Here is a 22,055-nt window from a genome sequence, read left to right as displayed (position 1 = left end):
ACCATAGAAGATGCCCAACCAGAGAGTGCCAGACTAGAGAGGTTCAACCTGTATAGCATTTAACTGTTGCATAGGGGGTTGGGCTGGCCCTCCTCTAGCAATGTGAATTTCACCCTAATAGCACAAGTACCATCCTTGCAAGAGAGCTGTGCAGTTCATTCCTGATGAATGTGCCTTTTGTTACATTCCACTGGAGACAAAGACAACGTGAATGCACGCTAAGGTTTCCTTAATAATTTCTGCTCTTGTTTCACAAATAAAATATTGTTGAAGCTCCTTAGTAAGTGACATTCAGTTTGACAGTTTTGTTTAATTATTTTCCTCCTCTTCCCTCCCCACTTTGTCTCTCTAGGGGGGCAGCAACTTGCGGATCCTGGGCCTTGTAAAGTCAGATGAAGGTTTTTACCAGTGTGTAGCTGAAAATGATGCTGGGAATGCACAGTCCAGTGCACAGCTAATCATCCCTGAGCCGGGTAAGCTACAAAGGACACAGAAAATCATATCATTAATTAATACAATTAGCATAAATCCTAGTTTGGCAGCTACTATTTCAATCCCTCTCCCCCACTCCTTTATTCTCAGTCATGTTAAAAATATTTGTTGCATAGCTTAACTTATAATAGCCTGTTCCTTCTTAGTACTAGGGGAGATGCATGTCTGTCTTGGTGTAACCTTGAGATGCTCTGTTATTGGGACAATTACAGATGCTGGGTGCATCCCAGAAGTGACACCAGAGGTCAGAATCTCTGCATGAAAAATCAAAGACAATGTCTTCCCATTCAACCCCTGGGTTCATCTTGCTGATATGTGAGAAGAAGCTGGGGATAAAGGGCCAGGGGGGTTAGCGGGCTGGAAGGTAAAAAGCCTATATGGAATAGAGGAAAAAAAAACTATTTGGCTCCACATTGAGCACTCAGAATATTTGTTATAGGAGAAGAGGTACGTGAAATTTAGCACTGATATTTCTTGTACAATGAGAAGAAAAGTATATTTTTGTGGCACTCAAATAATGTAATGGGTATTATAAGCTGTCCTTTCTTGTGCCAAAACTGGTGGAGTTTGTTTCTGTATGGAATGGTAAACTTAAATACATAAAACTGTTCATTTTAAACCAGGTAAGGCAAAATACATATAAATGCCTTTAATAGGCTTTCTGTGTTCTGTAGGATAACTGTTTACTTGAACTGGGTTCTATTGTATTTGTTAATTAAGCTGTAAGAAGTGAATGTTCAGAAATCTTACCTACGTTTACACTTGGAGCTAGGGATGTCATTTCTAGCCCACACAGAGATATTGACGCTAGCTCTCATTGAGTTAGTGTGCTAAAAATAATTGTGCAGCTGCAGTAGTATAACAAGTGATTAGTAGTGGCAAGGAGTAGAGGTCCCCAGTTCAAGCCCACCGGACCCCCTGGGTACATATTTTGGGTGACTGCTCAGGCAGTCGCAACTATGCTGCTATTTTTAGCATGCAGTCTTGATGAGAGCTAGCAGAGTGATGTCATTGCAAACTGGGAAGGACTCCCACTCCTAGTATGTAGTGTAAATGTAGTCAAACTTTGTTCACACCCTAACCTGGACTGGAAAAAGTAGAAAGTTGGTAGTTCATAGTCACTGATAGATTTTAAAGTCATTAGGGACCATTTTGACCATCTCGCTTGACTTATTTCATAGCACCTGCTATAGAACTTGCTTTGAAAAGTGCACACACAGAATCATTTTAAAATCGTAAAGTGTTATTTAAACTATGCTGTCATTTGAAAAACAGGTGTTCCCCAATAATGATCCATAACTCTCCTATAGAACGTCTGTCTGCAATAGTGTTTTAGACCATTAATGTGGAAGACTTTAGTAAAACTGCATTATGTTATTAAAGGCCGTTGATTTCCAGAAAGGCTTTGATACTGTGGACGTTTGTCCTTTGGGCAGTGATATGCCAGATGGTTGCACTATAATGCAAAATGCAAGCAGTAGCTCTATGTGGGCATGACTAAGGTTAACTGCTCTGTACAGTGCTTCTCACCAAGTAGTTACTATTGCAGGGATCTGAGACTTACAACTCCCTTACAAACAAGTACACATGATAAGCAAAAAAGAAGAACAGGGACAATATTTGCTCTTTGTTTTTCCTGAATCCAGGATGAATGACTGACAGAGCTTACATTTTAAACCTCTTAGCAGTTTGTTTCACCCCATTCCCTTGCTATCCAATCCCTCCATACACTCATGCTTTCACCAACAACCCCATATCCAGAACAAAATATGAATAGCACCTGGGAAAGCAACAGAGCCCTTCCCAGAACCCCTCCCCCAGCCACCTCCCTTTAGCAGTAAGCCCCTTGCTGTGCACTATGCCCTGCTAGCAGGGGGTCCAGCCATGCAAGGATATTGCTGAATGGGAACCCCGAACAGAGGCATGACATTCATCTTCATTGTGCTAATAAGAGGCTTCCCTGTGCAACTTTCCTCTTGGGCCTAACTCACAGCTATTAATGGACAGAATGGCTGCACAGCAGGATCAAGCTACACTTGTGCTCCCTGGATAGCTCATCACTTTTTATGTTGCCTTTATGCACTTGTCACTCTTCACCTGCACAGTGAAGAATCAAACCAGCTGAGTGTTTCTCTCCCTCTGTGCAGTGGCACCAGTGTTACCTTTCCTTTGGGAGAAACATGACTATAAGAAGGTGCTGAAAGACAAGACGTTGGCACAATAACTATTCATAGCACATAACCCCACCGGTATTTCACATGGGCAGCTGGGACCAGAGCAATATAATAGTGCCCCAAAACAACTTCATCTCTATTAATCCTCATAATGGCAGGATAGAGGGTTTTTAATGGGGGTGGTTAAGTTTTAAAGCTGATTCCTGCATTTAGCTCCTGCTTCTGGAATATATTTAGACAGCTGCAACCCTGGAGAAATGGGGCCATCTTGCATTATAATGTAGTTTAATTTCTCAATAGGATCAGTGTAAAGGAAAAGGGATAATTCATTACTGTTTCCACCTAGATGTTCGAATGCTGTCAGTAAATTTTGTACTTTTGGTCAGTGTTTAGCATGTTTGGCATTGGATTAGAATGAAAGTAAGAGAAAATGGAAGACAAAATCCTAAAGAGCCATGGGATACTATTGTAACTGTCTCCATTTCCCTTTATAAATGATGGATTACTTTTTCCTGGCTATTTAATCAGATCTTCAAACAATGCCACTCCAATTCCTTTGAGATGCTGAGAAGGCCAGCAAGCACAGATGGCAGAGAAGCCAGCTATAAATACAAATTAAGTGCTGGGGCTGAGCATGGTGGGAAGTACATAGCCCTCTCTGTTTAAATTTAGTCAATGTACGGTCACCATATATTTCACACTCAGTGTGAGCTCTGCATTGCACAGCTGTTCCATTTTGGCCTGTCCACAGGCTTCAGACTGAGGGTTACCCTTAGCAACCATGACAATCTGCTTCTCGCTAGGGCATAGACAATGACCTGTTAAATCCAGTATTCTCTGTTGGTGAGTATTTACGAGAACCTAATGAAGTTTCAATATAGTCTTTTTATAAATAGTTCCTAACTCCTTTTTGTATCTATCAATTTGGAGTGAACAGAATCCAAGACGTGCAAAAGAGCTAACAGAGGTTTCTTGTTCTGATAGCCAGGTCAGGCTTATCGCAAAGCCCCCTAAATAAATTAATATATTTATTTCCTAAATTAGCCTTATGGGGATAACTAAATGACCATTTGTCCTCTGCAAGGCTCATAAAACCATGGTACTGATGTGTTAGTTAGTTGCAAATATTTTTGGCCCACATATGAATTTATAATTAAATATATCATCTATTTGATAGCTGACACATAGTCTATTGAAGATATAGGTCAGAGTCTAAATCAGATTTTCTGTTTCTAGTTACTGTGATCCTGCTTTGATTCCAGTGATAGAAATGTCCAAATCTTGTTATTGTAATTACACTAACTTGAAACTTGTTCATGTGATTCTGATTTGACTTAGAAGTAGTTACTTCTGGTTTACCAGAGCAATACCAACAATGTCCACTATAAAACCATTTGGAGATCTGATTCAGACTCATAAATTATGTTCCATGCAAATAATATGATGTGGTGAGTGGAAACTAGACAATCGAAATGAGTAATGCCAGCTAACTGGATAGTGAGTTTACACAGATGATAACCTTAACTTCTAGAATTTCAGATGGGGTTATAAGAAGCTAAATGCTATTTAAATATATATTAGTTATACATTGGGAAGCAAGTGACCCTCCTGGGAAAATTAACTAAAATTATAGCTTTTAGCTGAAATTATAGTCCAAGAGGCATTGTATTAAACATTAAATTATAAACTCGTATGAGTCAGAAATATGTTATACACATGGTCTATAATGCATGAATTATTCAACAAATTAAAGTCTTTTGGGGCTATAGGAAACTTTGGAAAAAGATACATTTTGGATTTAGCTTCTTTTTGTTTAACATCTTTGAACTATGTATTGGAGGGATTGCTCTTCTATCCATAATGAAGGCTGCAATCGTGGTCTTTTATAATGATCCCCAACAAACCTCTTAGAAAAACAATTTTTAAAACTCTTCATTTTTCAAAAATATTTCTCTCTACTATCTTCTGCAACTCAGTTCCCCTGGGTTCTTCAGCTTCTCCCAGATTCCAAGGCTACCTCATTTTGTTCCTACTCCCACTAAAGAAGGGCCTTTGGACCTTCTACATTCCGTTGGATCTGCTGCACTTCTTGGAGGTTTCCTAGAATAAAGTCTGCAGTATATACTTTATAAAGAGAATAGTATGCTTAATGGAGAAGTTTGTGGCAGTGAATTATTATTTGTAGAACTTTAAAAAACATCAGCTCAGATTCATCCTTCAAATAGTTTGCGGGAGTGTGAAGCAGTGGGATAATTATTTACCCCATAGTATACAAGAACAGATAAAGAAACTAGCCAATATAATCCCGAGATAAACAACTCCCATAAACAGATAATTATCTGCTATGTTTTTTTAATAATTCTTTGATAGCCAAATCTTTAGCTTAAGGATATGTACTTTACCATAGATGCATGAGAATATAATTTATCATTGGGATCTTCAGACATAATAAGGTGTAGCTAACTTGAAAATGGAAAGATCACAAGAATCATCAGTTACATAAAATAATTACACAACAGGAAACTAAATGGGCTATTTGTTATGTTACACAAAGAAGATGTGTCATGGCCCCCCATGCTTTATGAAAATTGGCTTATGAATATAAATATGCATAACTCAAAGATGCTTTAAATAAAATACCTCATGTGACATATCCTTTTAATGTTACAATCTGCTGAATGTGTATATCCTCTCTTTGTGCATGGATCATTCTTGTATGTGAAGTTAGAAGTATGAAGTATAAATCTGTTTATAATTCTTACTGTGCTAATGAGGACCATTAGTGATACTTCAGATACTTAATGATTGTGTTTAAACCAACCATCTGTGAAAGGTTGAGTTTGTCCTATACATCCAAACTAGAACTCTAAGGCTGTGTCTAGACTGAATCCCTTTTCCGTAAAAGGGATGCAAATTAGACGTACAGCAATTGCTAATGAAGCGGGGATTTAAATCCACCCCGCTTCATTTGAATAAACATGGCTGCTGCTTTTTTCTGGCTCGGGGCTTTGCCGGAATAAAGCGCCAGTCTAGATGGGGATCTTTCGGAAAATAAAGCTTTTTCCGAAAGATCCCTTATTCCTCTTAAAATATCCCTAAAATAGTGCCGTTGGTCCCAGAGGGCAGAAAGGTGGGTGTTAGTGGTTTGATCAGCAAAGCAGAGGATTACCCCAAAGGGATTTCTGTTATCTAACCTATCACAGGATGTACTGTATCAGAAATATTTTAATAATTGGTATTTGCCTATCCATCCACTGCTACTAGAAATGGGAAAGGCAAAGTACAGTGATTGTAACTACATAGTATTAAATTACAAATTCTGGAACATTGAGGGTTATTATGAAAGCTTGTAGCAAGCTTCACTTCCTGAGTAATAGCTTATATATTGGGTCCTGACCCTTAAGGGTATGTTAAAATGGATACTATAGATGGGAATCGGAAAGAGATATTGGCAAGTTAAACACCAGAGAAGGTCGGATTCCACATGATTGATACTTTACCACTGAGAATGTGCCTCTTCACTATATGTGAATGATTCCTCATATTGTCAGATTTCCAGCTTGACAGATAGTGGCTTTAACATTTTCAAGTACAAGTGCTATGCAAGGATCTCACAACTTGTCTACATAATAAGACTTAGATTAGGGAATTTAAGATGCTTTCTTCCGCTAGAGGATCTCTGATTGCCTTAAACCATTCTCAGGAATCTCTTTGACCCTGATACCATGCAAAAGTGTGTATATAAGCATTTAGGAGTTAAGGCAACAGTTTTGTTATAAATTCTTTTGTGCATGTGCAGCCCACACACCTTCTGGGTGTGGTGTACATGGGAGCCATATAGTGGCACTTGAACCACTTACAAAGAGAGTTTGCTCTACAGCCTTAGCTGGGAGCCAGCTGGCTTTTAGCTCAGACGGTAGAGGCTCATGTTAATGATGCTTTGGTTCTGCTTGTCAGTGTTACACTTGGACTTTCCATGTCTTCGGGGAATCACAGAACATTAGAACTGGAAGGGACCTCAAGAGTCATCGAGTCCAGTCCCCTGCCCTCATGGCAGGACCCAGTACCATCTAGACTAGGGGTTCCCAACCTTTTTCGGTCCCCATGCCCCCTTGGCTTTTTGTAAACCTTACCGTGCTCCCTATTCAATATGAAAGGAAATAAATTCTAGACTCTAGAATCCACAACTTTTTTCACTAACACTACTACTTTTGGAATATTTCAATTAGGATAATCTAGTTATTTACCAAATATTCCCCGTACCCCCTTGACAAGCTTCTCGTACCCCCTGGGGGTACACGTACCTCAGGTTGGGAACCACTGATCTAGACCATCCCTGATAGATTTTTATCTAACCTACTCTTAAATATCTCCTGAGATGGAGATTCCACAACCTTCCTAGGCAATTCATTCCAGTGTTTAACCACCCTGACAGTTAGGAAGTTTTTCCTAATGTCCAACCTAAACCTCCCTTGCTGCAGTTTAAGCCCATTGCTGCTTGTCCTATCATCAGAGGCCAAGGAGACCAATTTTTTTCCCTCCTCATTGATACTTTCTAGATACCTGAAAACTGCTATCGTGTCCCCCTCTCAGTCTTCTCTTTTCCAAACTAAAAAAGCCCAATCTTTTCAGTCTTCCTTCATAGTTCATGTTCTCTAGGCCTTTAATCATTCTTGTTGCTTTTCTGTTGACCTTCTCCAATTTCTCCACATCTTTCTTGAATTGTGGTGCCCAGTCCCGGACACAATATTCCAACTGAGTCCTATTCAGTGCAGAGTAGAACAGAAGAATGACTTCTCATGTCTTGCTCACAACACTCCTGTTAATGCATCCCATAATCATATCCCATAATCATATCCCATAATCCAGCCAGTTATGCACCCACTTTATAGTAGCCCTATATAAGTTGTATTTGCCAAGTTTATTGAGAAGAATATCATGCAAGACTGTATCAAATGCCTTACTAAAGTCTAGGTATATTATGTTCACTGCTTCTCCCTTACCCACAAGACTCATTATGCTATCAAAGAAAGCTGTCAGATTGGTTTGACATGATTTGTTATTTACAGGGAAGTAAAGAACATGCACATTATTGGCCACTAATTGGCCTTCATTCATTTCTGGTCACTTTTATATCAGGTGGAAGGGATTTTTTGTTTTCTCTTTTGTTTTGTTTGTTTGTTTGGTTGGTTGGTTGGCGTGTGTGTGTGATTTATTTATCGGCAGAGTTTATGGCTCTGTTAGTCTCCTCCCCTCTCCTGCCTCACTCATCATGAAGCCAAAATATCATGAAACCAAGGGTGCAACAACAACAACAAAAAAACACCAGGCAGACATACTTCTCTTGGTCAGAGGGGAGTAGAGAGCAAGCCTGCCCCACTTTGATCTCCCATCAGCTGTGGGATGAGGTGATCTAGTTCACAGGGTTGCAGTGCCACTCGCAGTTGATTTGGCCACACCTTTGTCATGGCTAAGGGGCATCGGGACCAAACCCAGTGGTACTGTGACCCTGAGATCCAAGTCACAAAAGAGGAGCATCCAGGCCAAATCTGAGTGAGTGTTGTTGTGGTCCTGTGTGCCAGGTTGCAATGCCATTCACTCAAACCATGATGGAGGGCAGCCAGGACAAACCTGAGTGGAACTGTAGCCCTATGTGCCAGGTTGTGATTTCTGACCTGGGAAGTGAGGTCCAGGCCCAGGGGACAGAAGCCACCACTCTCATGCTCTCTCTCCTCTCCTCTCCTCTCCTCTCCTCTCCTCTGTCTGAGCCTGATAACTAGGTCAGCTTTAAGGCTGCTATGCGGCTTCAGCTGGTTTGTGCCCCTTTGGCAATTTAGTGTAGGGTACTTTTTGAATCATGAGGCTACATCTACCCCGATCTCATTGTTTTTAACCTTATGCTCAGTTCCCCCCCCCCCCTTTTTTTTCTCCAGAACAACATATTAACAGAGATATTCTCACATTTTTCCTCGGAGAAAGGAAGAATGAACTGGAGTTTGTCATCTGTGATTTGAAAAGGGTAGCAGAACCAAAAGGTACATTGGGCAGAGTGGGTGGGGCTCTACTCCATTCTCCTAGAAGGGGTGGGGCCTCTTGAAAAAAGGGCAGGACTGGAGTAGCCAGGTCTCAGTGCCTCTCGGAGAGCACTGTGCTAGACCCCCAAAGCCATTACAGTCACCTGGAACACTTTGGTAGTGATTGAAAGGACCCAGAGTGCCAGAAGCCCTGGGCTCTTTGGAATCATGGGACTCTTGGGCAGTTGCTTTCTTTGTTCCTCCTCCCTTCCATTGGTGGGCCTGGCAAAGGGACTAGCAAAGTTTACAGTGCTGTTTCCTATAAAGGGTAGAGGAGGAGAAGTGGGAATTACAGGAGAGCTCTCAGAAGTGTGGTTTGTAACTACCGCTGGTCGCTTTTGACAGCTAGAAACTAGGGTCAACTCTTTCAATAGATATAATAATCAATGGAAATTGTATTAAGAATTTAGTATATCATCCTCAAGCCTGGAATCCCGCCTCCAACAGTGGCTACTGACTGAAACTTAAGGTGACAACCAAAAACAATATAAAGCATATAGTGAATTGTACGAAACCAAAAATGGGGTGAGGAATGGCTTCCTGCACCATCATGAGACTTGATTGCCCTTGTGTGCAAAGCTGATGTGCTGTTCAAACTGAAAATACCACATCAGCAGGAATAATAATGATAAATATACATTTTGTTTATGTATTATATGGTGGCCTTTACTGTAGTGTCATGCCCTCAGATTTACAATGAAACCATGCAAAAATGCCAAGTTAGCTGAATGCTCTTTAGCACTTCCACTTAATTTGTCCTGAGATGGAGCCCAGTCCAAAATATCAGTGGCTAAAAGCCTAATAGAAGATACGAGCCTTGTTGAGGAATGCCATCATTAGGATATAAAAGGCCATCACAAAGAGCAATTTCCAGAGTCCATTTTAAAAAGTGGCTTAGTGAGGACAGATAGTCTAGTGGTGAGGGCACTAGTTATGCTCTTAGGAAACCTCAGTTCCAGTTCTTGCTGTGACGCAGACTTCCTCGGTGACTGGGAGCAAATTACTTAATGTTGCTATGTCTCCATTTCCCATCTGAAAATAAGAATATTAGCACGTCTTTACATTAGAGGGGATTTAGTAAAGATTGTGAGATGCTCAGACACAACAGTAAAGGGGCAATATAAATATACATTTAGGAGCCTAAGACATTTCTGAAAGTGGTGCTGAGGGTAACATTTCCAAAAGGTATTTAGAACATAACATAAGAACATAAGAATGGCCATACTGGGTCAGACCAAAGGTCCATCTAGCCCAGTATCCTGTCTGCCCACAGTGGCCAGCACCAGGTGCCCCAGAGAGGGTGGACCGAAGACAATGATTAAGTGATTTGTCTCCTGCCAACCCTCTCCAGCCTCTGACAAACAGAGGCCAAGGACACCATTTTATCCCCTGGCTAATAGCCTTTTATGGACCTAACCTCCATGAAATTATCTAGCTTCTCTTTAAACTCTATTATAGTCCTAGCCTTCACAGCCTCCTCTAGCAAGGAGTTCCACAGGTTGACTAAGTTGCTTAGGCACTTCAGTCTCATTAAAAGTTGGTAGGACTGAGGTTCCTCAGTCACTTAGGGTACGTCTAGTCTACATGCCTCTGTCGCCAGAGGCGTGTAGATGAGGCTACCAGGCATAGGAAAATGAAGCGGCGATTTAAATAATCGCTGCTTCATTTAAATTTACATGGCTGCAGCGCTGAGCCGATCAGCTGTTTGTCAGCTCAGCGCGGTAGTCTGGACACGTGGGTGTCGACATCAAAGGAATTTGTCGACCACCCAGGTAAACCTCATCCCAGGAGGCATACCTGGGTGGTCAACAAATGCCTTTGATGTCGACACCCGCACATCCAGACTACCGCACTGAGCCGACAAACAGCTGATCGGCTCAGCGCTGCAGCCATGTAAATTTAAATGAAGCTGCGATTATTTAAATCGCCGCTTCATTTTCCTATGCCTGGTAGCCTCATCTACATGCCTCTGGCGACAGAGGCATGTAGTCTAGACGTACCCTTAGACAACTCTGAAAATTCAAATTTAGAATATAACACAGATGAAAACACTAAGGTTCAAATTGAATTTTATAATCCTCCTTACTCTAAAATTACAAAGTTCTTCTTTGAGTGGCATAGGTGCTCCACTATAAGTGTCAGGCTCGTCCCGGCACCGCAGATCAGAGACTTTCAATAGCTGCTGTTAGCCGGGCTGCGCATGCGTGTTCAGCGTCTCACATCGTTCACTCCCTTAGATCGTCACTCACATCCTGGCTCCCACCAGTTCCTTTCAACCATCCTCGGTCACAGATGGAGCTCTCCTCTTCTCCACACAGAAGACCAAAAACTGATCCGTACTGTAAATATATAGTTGTAATTAAGTAAACTGTGTTCCAAATTCTTCGTTCTTAGTAGTTTTTAAAAAAACAACCCCTGTTTGAACTGTTTGCAGTTTTGCCGCTTCTCTAGGCCACTTGCGGCCGCTTGCTGAAGCGATATATATATAAAGGGAATTATAGGGTAAGAACAATGCCATCTCCTGGGTTCAAGTAGTGCATCTGTTGTCTAGAGGCAATGTCAGCCTCTGATGGCCATTCGGCATGCATAAGGTGCCTGGGGGAAGCACATATACCACAGAAGTGCACCCACTGTTGTCAGCTCGCGGCCAGGGCTTGCTGTGACAGGGAAATGCGCCTTAAAAGTTACTGTTCGACAAGGTGCTCCAGCCGGACACACCGCCTATGAACACTCAACCAAAAGTGACCCAGAAGTGCAGGTCCTTCTCCCCTGAAAAGGCCTTGCATAAAAAGACAAGTCCATCTCTGACGCGGTTGTTACAGGTCAATCCTGCCACTAAGGTCAGTAGAGGAGACAAGCCTGGTACTTCGGGGCTTCCTTCCAGCTCAGGCATATCACTTTCAGCTGCAAAAACTAAGACAATGGTGTCTCCGGCATGGGCTTTCTTGGCACCGACACTATCACCGGAGCCAATCAATGATACCCACCCCTTACAGGCACCTCTGGCACCCACCCCACTGGAACGGTTGGCACCACTGTCACCATCATGGCTGGTACCAGACCAACCGGCACCAAGACATCACGGCACAGATGCCTAGGCCTCAGCACTGACAATGGCACTAGTACCAACACCTGCACCATCGGAGGCACAACATGAGCAGCCAGCAATGGTACTATCAACATCAGCACCATCATCGGTACCGAGGAAAGCACAGGACAAATCTAGGGTGGAGAGAAGTACCATATCACCTACCTCCTCTTTTGGGCCCTCACCCTCCACTACACCGTTCACCTCTGCAAAGGGTACATCACCACCACAGTCCTAGAGATTACTGCTATTCTCGAGGGAGCCCTTACTCGCCATATGCACAACCATCCCACCCTCATGAGGATGATTACTACAGACAGTTGTCATATTCTCTGGCTCCCTCCTACAGACGGTCGCTGCTTTACTCTTACTCCCCAATTTAATAGACCCACACTTCTTACAGCAGGTGATATGAAAGTGCTAGATCATCTAGGCACTCCTTGCCATGCCACGCACACCCAAATAATGACTACCATTGCAGATCAGTGCACTCCTCCAGTCACCACTACTGGCAGAGCTCATTTCATCACTCTCCATGTCCTAATTGGTCCCCACTACATCACACCCCACCACCACCCTCGGCAGCACTGGGAGCACCAACCAACCCCTCCCCCACAGAGCCCAGTAACAGTGACCCAACATTCAGAATGGGAGAAGGGGCAATTATCAGAGGCAGACGACCAGCAGCCAGAGCCACCAACAACAGACTGCTCAGCCTCATTTCCTGATGAGGCGGGGTTTCCACTGATATGTCTCCACCAGACAACTCCAGACAATTCCAAGAGCTTTTTAAGAATGTGGCACAGTTTCAGGGAGTCCAATTGGCCGAGGTTCAGGCCAAATAATACCGCTTGTTAAAGAACCTCCATTCGCAACAGAGCTTGAGGATTGCCCTCCCTACTGATGAGACCATCATGGAGGCTTTTGAAGTCATCTGGCAGACCCCAACTTCTGTTCCACCCACTTACAGGTGAGCGAACAAGAGGTATTTCATCCCCTCCAAAGATCTGGAGTTTTTGTTCAATCACCCTCAGCCCAATTCGCTAGTGGCTGATGTAGCGCAACAATGGGCAAAAGTGCCGCAGTACAAGAACTTAATGCCAGACTTTAAGAAGTTGGACATATTTGGTAGGAAAGTCTATTAGTCAGCAACTCTCCTCTTACGGATCACCAACTATGCTGCTTTATTATCAAATCACAATTTTGATAATTATGCCAAAATAGCAGAGTTTCTTCAGTATCTCCCCGACTCTAAGCAGCCTCTTTTAAAGTCAGAGGTATAAGAGGGCTAGAGAGATAAGGTTTTGGGGTACTTTTGCTGGCCTCCACTTCTGCATTCATCGTGATCACCCTAGATGCAGCAGACACGGCTGCCTGCACAACTGCAACAACAATCGCGATGAGGAAGTCATCTTGGCTTGCCTCCGCCGCACTCCCCAAAGAGCTTCAGAGCAAGGTGGAGGACCTCCTGTTTGACAGGAAAAAGCTGTTTGCGGAGAAGACGGCTGAGGTCCTCCATTCGGAGAAAGGTTCCCAGACAACGCTCTGTACTTTGGGTATGCGTACACTGGCCTTTAAGCGCAAAAGACACTTCTCATATCATAGAAGATATGATTATTCTTTCCAAAGGCAGCAACATTGACCCTTCGATCAATCCCATGCGAGACAGCCACCCCGTACAACAAACCAAGCAGCCACTAAGCAACAAATTTGACTGCTTGGTCAAGGGCATGCAGCCAGTCCTTCACACAGAGGCGGTTCATCAGGTGACCTACCTTTTTCACCACTGATTAAGACCCTTTCAAGCTCAAAGGACAGAGATTACATCAGACTGCCAGGTATTGCAATTGATAGAAGCGGGGCTCACTATCCCCTTCATGTCCTTACCATCCACCAACCACGTCCCCACCTTCATGCAGTAATGATGGTTCTTCGAGATGCGTCCCCATGGATGCTCCAAATCCTGCCCTCCTCCCCGCTCCGGAGCCTTGTCTTTTATTGTTTAAGATGACCAGGTGGTGAGAGGAACTGGGGGGAGCCGTGCCACACGCAATGATCTAAGGGTGCAAGTGGCACGAGATACTGACCGTGCATGCACAGTCCAGCTAATAATGGCTATTAAAAGTCTCCAATCTGTGGCGCCCATGGGGACACATCTTGAAGAATCATCATTACTGCATGAAGGTGAGTAACTTCTTCTTTTAGGAAAGATCTCCTGTCTATAGCTTAACAGGAGATCTTAAGGAAAAGTCTTATTTATTACATTATATACAGTTAGTTTAATTTAAAAATCATTATAAAAGGTAATATTTTTGATTAAATCGATTGTTCTTTTTTAAACCTAGCTATAGAATCCAATGGATTATTTTTTACTTTCTTAATAAATTTATACATCATAATAACATATAATAGTTCATAGGAAAACTAAAAGGCAATTTGCTGCATGTTGTATTAAATGGTGATAATTATAATATCCCTTATTGTATATTGACATTACACAGTAACTTCAGAAGAATAACAAGATGGAATGAATAATTGCACAATTAGTCCTAACACTTCAGAATCTGTTAGAATTTAATTTGTTATGGTAATAGCACTGAATTGGCTAACTATGAGTATGGAGAATAATGTACTTCCTAGTCTCCGATTAGTTACTTGCAGACAATTAAGTGTACTTATTATTAGTTAATATGGGAAATCTTACTATAAATTCGGTCCCTCCCCCCATTTAATTTCAACCTTGAAAGAGAAAAAAATATGTTTTGGGGTTAACAAACATGTGGATGTCTAAATTGTTATACCCCTCGAAGCCTCATTTCATATGGAAGAGTTGTTATGTGCAAAACAAACATTTTCTTGAACCACTCATCTACTAGTTGCTCATTCAGGTTTGGCACAACAACCTTGGCATTTTATGTCCTCATTTACAGTAATATAGCATATTACATAGTGATCTAACACTAGAGACAAAAATCCCTACAAATTGCTGAGTCGACTTTTAGCTAAGCCTTAATAGTTTATAAAGTCAGTTAAATTTAGGGAGTTCAAATTGTTTATGTTTACTGCTACCTGCCTCTAACAATTATCCATCTGTTTCCACTCATCTCTGAATGTGGCAATTCTCAAAAGTAATATGCACTGAGAAGGTTGATGCGTTTGTTTTATCTTCCCATCCTGTGAACTGCAGACTTCCGATTGCATGGATGAAACAATGTGTATATAATACTATGCAGTTAATTTTTTAGCTTTATATTAAATTACAGGTGAAGAACAAAGATATCATTATACATGTGATATATCTTTACTCACAAACAAAGAAATTCAAGTACACAGTGAAGCTATAATAGTCATTGTATCTTTTGTTCAAGGTATCAAATAAGTAAGTGCTTAAAGGATGGCCAGATGCATCAGTGTACATTAAACATAAACAGAACATTTAACTTCTGCAGGGTATTCAGTGCTGACTGTAAAGTGAAAGGAAAAAAAAGAGCAAGAAGAGAAGAAATAAAACAAACTGATAAAAGCAAATGGCTATACTCATCCCTGCTGAAATGCTATTGACATTTAGTAGAGGTAAATGTGACTCAAGCAGTGATGCCAGCATATGTTTCAGAGAAATCATTGTGGAGATTGTTATCCTGATAACCTGTTTTGAAAGGGAGAAGTAACACAATTGGATCTCAATTTTCAAGCAGAGGTGCATATATCAAAGCTCTTAAATGGAAACGTAGGCACATAAAATGGGTGTCTGGTTAAATGTTAAGTGTGGCACCCCAAATTACACAGTCACATTTGGAAACTTTTGGAAAGGGGATGGGGATTTTAAACAAAGCACAAGATTACCTCTTAACAATCATAATGTTCCTGAAATCTTAATATTCTACCTGTCCTGCACAAAGATTAATTGATCAAAAGGGTGAAACCCATTTTGTGTACCTCAGTGCTATTGTGAGTGCTTAAATATGGAATCCACATTTGAAAATAACAGTAGGCAACTATAAAAATGTGAAATGTCAGTGATGGTCTTGAGAAAAAATAGAATGTTTTGGTTAAACAAGGATTCACAGATAGTTACAGCAATCTGTCAACAAGACTATTTCATTTTGTACCAGATTATAGATTAAAAATTATATATGGAGGCTAGGGTGCATAAGTGACTTCCACCCAGTAATTTGAACAATTTAATTGGCAAGCATTTATAGATGCAAAATGATATTAGGCAACTCTGAGCTCTAAACTGCTTGCAAATTCAGGAAATGAACCTTTAAGAGGTTTGTCCAGATCATTTTTAATCTTTCCAGGTAAAGTAATCCAATTATCCTAGATTTGAGATTAAAATATTCCGTCACTTACTTCAGTGAAAGAAATCTTACTTCAATTTTCTCAGAACAAACTCACGTAGCTGAAAACCATGCTATGATAACATAAAGATAAACTTTACAAAAACAATCCAAAACATTTTAAAGTGGGCAAAACTTGAACTTTTTGCTTTTTGAACCCCATGGTGCAATCAATGTTTCTGAGAACAACAATGGGTAAACTTTTGGATAGATGAAGTTATCTTGGTGTTTCTGGTTACTGTCGGAGTGCCTTTATGTGATACGTGGTTGTGTGGTAGCCATGTTGGTCCCAGGATATTAGACAGATAAAGTGGGTGAGTCAATACATTTTATTCACCTGCCTTGTGTCTTACATTGGATTAATCAGTTAAAGTGTTTTGTCTGGCATCAGCTGTGCATTTTTTTTCTAAAGTGGAAATCTTAACCTGAAAATAATTAATTAATTAATTAATTAATTAATTAATTAATTTTCTTTCTTTCTTTCTTTCTTTCTTTCTTTCTTTCTTTCTTTCTTTCTTTCTTTCTTTCTTTCACTGTATTTTTCACCCTTAACCCCAGGGGGTTACAGTTTTTGCCGAGGAATTTCTGTAGGCTTAAAAAAGTAGTTAAAAAATTTCACAGCCATGGTAGGTCTTGCTGTTCTGGGACTCTGGCGGTCCTTGCAAAGATGGACTCCATTTCTTTCCAGATGTGGCTCTTCTTTTCCATTCCCCAGCCTACTTGCTGGGGAAGAATAATTCAGTGACTATGACACTGGTTTGGGATTTGGCAAATCAGGATTTGGCAAATCTACCACAGACTGTAAAATAATAGTATTTCCTTACCTCACAAGAGTGATGAGGATACTTCAAATAAAGATTAAGAGGCACTCTAGTAATGGAGGTGTTAGTCATGTAAGTATCTCAGATGGATAGACCTGTTTACTTCAAACTGCTTATTTCCGTCTAGGCTAGAGCCATGTGCTTACCACAGCATTTTGCTTACTTGAATTGTGTGCTGGGGTTCTGATTTTACGTGCCATGTGTCAGCCTTGGAAATTTAATGCAAGAGTTAGCTCTCCACTTTGTCTTAATGGTACTGGTTTCTAATGGAAGCTTAGATGGAGGTGCAGTACTAAGCTCCATTGTAATAAGATCACAACATTCATTGTAAGCTGTCCGAGAACTGGCTGGTTTTATAACTTGTAAGCTAGCCTGTCATCCTCACAACAAGGAAGGAAGGATTTAAAGCTGGAAGCCTTTCCTTTGAGTTGCCATTTGTTCAAAGGCAAGAAAAGCTTAGACATGTCTGTGTGTGTTTTGTTTGTGGGGAAACAGCAAGCTGATCATTAGGCATTTTTTGTCAGTAATGTTCAATTGCTGACTCTGCTCCCTGACTCTAAAAGATTTAGAAAAAGAGAGCGTGCAGTCACACAAATGGTCCATTTAGGATGCTGCTTCATCATGAACTGGTGGTGCATTTTTTCACAACATAGGACTGGGTGTACGTAAGCGTCATTCTATACTGTATAAAATGAAAGAAAATATTACGGATTGGTACTGAATTTTAAAGGAAACCATCTAGCCTTGGAAGGGTGAATTAATATTTGAGAATAAAATGCATTCCACAAGTGCTCAGGATCATTAGCAATGGGCTAATGCACCTTGCCATAGTCAACTGTGAAGGTACGTTAATATAAGGTGGATCAGGGGATCCAGACCATGGAGATGGATTATAAATATAGGGGCGTGTGGAACACCTGTGAAATAATGGCAGTCAGGACTAGCGGAATTATTAAAGAAAGTGAGGAGCTTCTGCAAATTAGACTAAGGCCACATCTCTACTAGCCAGAAGATCGATGTTGCAATCATCAATCTTCGGTGTTCGATTTAGCAGGTCTAGTAAAGACTCGCTAAATCAAACACTGGGGGCACCGCCGTTGGTGCTGGTACTCCTACTCTCAAGAGGAGTAAAAGGGTTTGATGGGATCATTTCTACCATCACACTCCCCAAAGCTTGGCGTTTTTTACGTAGGTGGAATTGTGTACCTTAAGTTGATCTTCCCCAGAACTGTGGACCTGGCCTAACTGTCCCTTTAGGGAACCTGATATTGTATCTGCCATCGGAGATCAGGGGCCACATTTCCCTCATGCATGGATGGGGAAAATCTTCAGATCTGTGCTGTTCCTCTACTGATGACAGTATAATTGTCAGCCCTGCTATAATAATCATCTTAGCTGAGAACTGCACAGATTTCAGACTGTGCCCCTTGTATAAAATAAAAGCTTAAACTAGCTACCTAATTAGGTTGGAACATATGATAAAATGTCATGCAAATAGAGCTACAAGAAAGTGGAATTTCAATCCTGATCCAGATAAAGTTTCCATGTGCTACATAACATCAGATATACCCAACTGATAACTAAGTTGTGATAACTAAGATAATATCAAGGTTCTTTTCATCATATAGTTCTTATCATCAGATGTGGTTGCCTCATAATCATTAATTTGATTTTAACTTCACAAACTTTAGTTTGGAAAAAAGAAGATTAAGGGGGGACATGATAGCGGTTTTCAAATATCTAAAAGGGTGTCACAAGGAGGAAGGCGAAAATTTGTTCCTCTTGGTTTCTGAGGACAGGACAAGGAGTAATGGGCTTAAAGTGCAGCAGGGGAGGTTTAGATTGGACATTAGGAAAAAATTCCTAACTGTCAGGGTGGTCAAATATTGGAATAAATTGCCAAGGGAGGTGGTGGAATCTCCCTCTCTGGAGATATTTAAGAACAGGTTAGATAGACATCTGTCAGGGATGGTGTAGACAGAGCTTGGTCCTGCCTTGAGGGCGGGGGGCTGGACTCGATGACCTCTCGAGGTCCCTTCCAGTCCTATTATTCTATGATTCTATGATACCCATTTCAGGTATGAAAAATGTTGATCTCCTTTCTACAGATGTGGAACTAACAGTATAGATTGAATGACATACACAAGGTGTCAGGAGGCAGGGCTTTGTTGGTTGTGCCTTGAAGTACCTAATGATGGTACCAGTTGCCTAGAGATGGAACTCCATGGCCATGTTGCCCGGTAGCAAGAGTCAAGATAGCAGCTGGGATTGGTGGTTGTGTCACACTGCGGCTAGAGTCAAAAGCCAGGAGTAGGGGAACCTACATCCTCCTACTTCACCAGGTTCCAACTTGTGACCAAATGAAACAATTCAAAATGTTCAGCAAAGTGGGTAGGGTAGGTGCTCCTACTGTTGTTTTTAGGACCACTTCCTACTCCAGCTTCTGTTCCTCTGATGGCCCCACTCATTCCCCTCTGTGTCTTGGGTCATCATCTTATGATTTATAATGCCCAGGGCTCTCAGCTGCTGCCATAGAAGTGGCTGGGACACCCAGGCCTATTTGTATCACCTGGTTACTGGGGCAACTACCCCTTTTACTCCCTCTGTCAGTGTGCCTGCTAGTGAAAAACTGATTTTTTTTCTAAGAAAGCAGACACTGTCTGAAAATGTTTTCAGTGAATTAAAAACATTCTCCACCAAGAAAGGTATTGTTGGAAAATTTTCATGCAGCTCCATTATTACCCCCTGCTCATCAGAGAGTCATATTCCTTTCTCTCTCATACTGATGGATTAACAAGGGCATCACCAATCAGCAGCATTTAACAAGCAGATTTCAGGGTTCCAACTCCTGTTCACATGGTAGTGCCTATCAGGGGAACCTACTGATACAGAATTATTTCGAAAATATAATTGATGGCAAAATTCTGCCTTGTGAAATGAGCATGCTGCATCTTTTTCCATAATAGGTTTGATAGGCTTGAAAAGCCTTTTTGTCTTCCACTGATTTAACAAATGCCCATATGCTCCATGTATATGGTATAATATTGCAGTGTGTTTGTTCCGTAGAGATTGAGGACAGTATTGCATCACTAATGTACTTTGTTGTATCAGGATGACATGGAGAGCATTAGCATAAGATAGCAAAAATATGTTGTCAGTATCCCCCTGTGGACCGTTATATGTTGATCTGATTAGCACTTAAAGATCCAATTATAGAAGGTTGTCAGTTTTCCTTTTATTGTGGTTGTCTGCCTGTCTGCCTCTTTTTACTGGCAAAAAAAATGTGGTCAGTATTGCAAAAGATCAGAGCCTCAACAAGAATTAAAAGAGGAAGAGCAAGCTTTGGTTCTCTGCCACATAGAAATAAAATCTACTTAATTCACCCTGACTATCCCTTGTTATAGTGTTAAATATAGACTAAATAGTTTAATATGGATTTACGTAATGAGCTCACAAATTGATTTTGCAGTCCAAGCTGAGTTTAGGAACAGGCAAATCTCTTAATAAGATCAAAACAGCACTCTTGCATTCTGACATTTCTGAATATACTCTTGTTTGTGAAGAAAATGATGTTTTCTTTGTTTCTGATGTGGACTGTGACCCATCACCATCCTGTCTCTCTATTTATTTACATCTGCAGGATCAAATAGTGATCAGAAAAAACCTTGTGCAACCTCCTAAGGGAGGAAACAGGCACATTTCTTGTAGGAATGCAAATATCTTCTCTGTCTGAGTGACAGATAAAACAGGCTTCCTATATTTACCCTTTTTCTTCTCTATCCTTCCCTCCCATTTTCCTCTCCCCACCACTAAGGAATAATCTCATGCACTTCATTTAAACATTAATTATTTAGCTTGGGTGATCCACTGATAATTTGCAGAATGAAATTCCTTGGAAGTTTGGGGATGAATCCTGAGAAGGTGCAGCTTTCAACAGCCAGCCCCCTCCTCTGTCTGGCTCAGTGGCCTCAGTCAGATGTAATTGTAATTGGTGTCTGGGCTGGGATTTCAGTGTCAGCCTATCATTTCAGGGTTTAGAGCTGTACATTGGATAGCCAGATTTGTAATTATAATGCGCTTTATTCCTATTTATATTCAGCAACATTCTCGCCTTTCGATTCCTTCTCCTGGAAGTGGAAGATTGCTAGTAGTGAGTGGAGCTTTGCAGCAGTAAAATCTACTCTTTGCACAGAATCCTCTCCAATTCTGCAAAGTGCAGAAAACCAAGGTGACCAGCTATCAAAAGTTAGAATTTATAGTCGAGAGGTGGTCAATCTAAACTCTGTCTTTGTCAAAATTAAATATGGTGAACCCTTCAATTATACTAACTGGAATTTTAGTGGAAGGTTCAGATAAGGGTAAGCAGTTCTGCGAGCTAAGACCCTGGCCATGCGCTGTATGGAATATCTATGTTCTGATTTTAAAAAAAATCTTCAGTTAACACAGTTTTAGCCTGAGGACCTGCTTCTGATTGCAGTTGCACAGATGTAAATTCATTAAAATTTACCAACTTACACTACTGGATCTGAGGCCAGAATCTGTCACCAAGTTTACTATGACCATTCATGTAATCATTCATGTAATCATGTTGATTGTTAAAAGGTCCCAGTACTTGATTCTGCAGAGGAATTCTCACCAATTTCATTCACCATGTGCAAGCTGTGACTGTAAAATTGGGTACTCGTTAGTGCTCGGCATGGATGGCACATGACTTCCACTTTTGGAGGGGCTCTGCCTAAGGGTATGTCTAGACTACATGGCTCTGTTGACGGAGGCATGTAAACTAGTTTACCTAGCATAGGCAAAGAAGCGGGGATTTAAATAATCCCTGCTTCTTTTAAAAATAAACATGGCTGCTGCTCTGTGCAGATGATCAGCTGATCTGGCACAGTGTGGCAGTCTAGACTCAGATCTGTCAGCTGGGGAAGACTGTAAACCTAATTTCACAAGGCATAAGGGATCAGTCGGCAAAGGCTTCCCCAGTCGACAGATCCACGTCTAGACTGCCGCGCTGTGCAGGATCAGCTGATCATCGGCACAATGCGGCAGCCATGTTTATTTTAATG

At 41.2% G+C, this 22,055-nt stretch overlaps 1 protein-coding gene across 4 annotated transcripts in view; it reads left to right on the top strand.

Annotated features, from left to right (window-relative positions):
* DCC (DCC netrin 1 receptor) overlaps positions 1-22,055 on the top strand; it is a 994,271-nt gene that overhangs the window by 608,265 nt on the left and 363,951 nt on the right. For all 4 annotated transcript variants that reach the window (XM_075932654.1, XM_075932653.1, XM_075932652.1 and 1 more), the window contains exon 7: positions 353-473. In XM_075932654.1, the coding sequence (XP_075788769.1) occupies positions 353-473 (121 nt within the window). The remainder of the gene's footprint in view (positions 1-352; positions 474-22,055) is intronic.

The sequence above is a fragment of the Pelodiscus sinensis genome, chromosome 6 (assembly GCF_049634645.1).
Source record: "Pelodiscus sinensis isolate JC-2024 chromosome 6, ASM4963464v1, whole genome shotgun sequence".
Classification (NCBI taxonomy): Eukaryota; Metazoa; Chordata; order Testudines; family Trionychidae; genus Pelodiscus; species Pelodiscus sinensis.
Note: the sequence above shows the minus strand (reverse complement) of the source record. Positions and strands in the feature narration are given on the sequence as shown.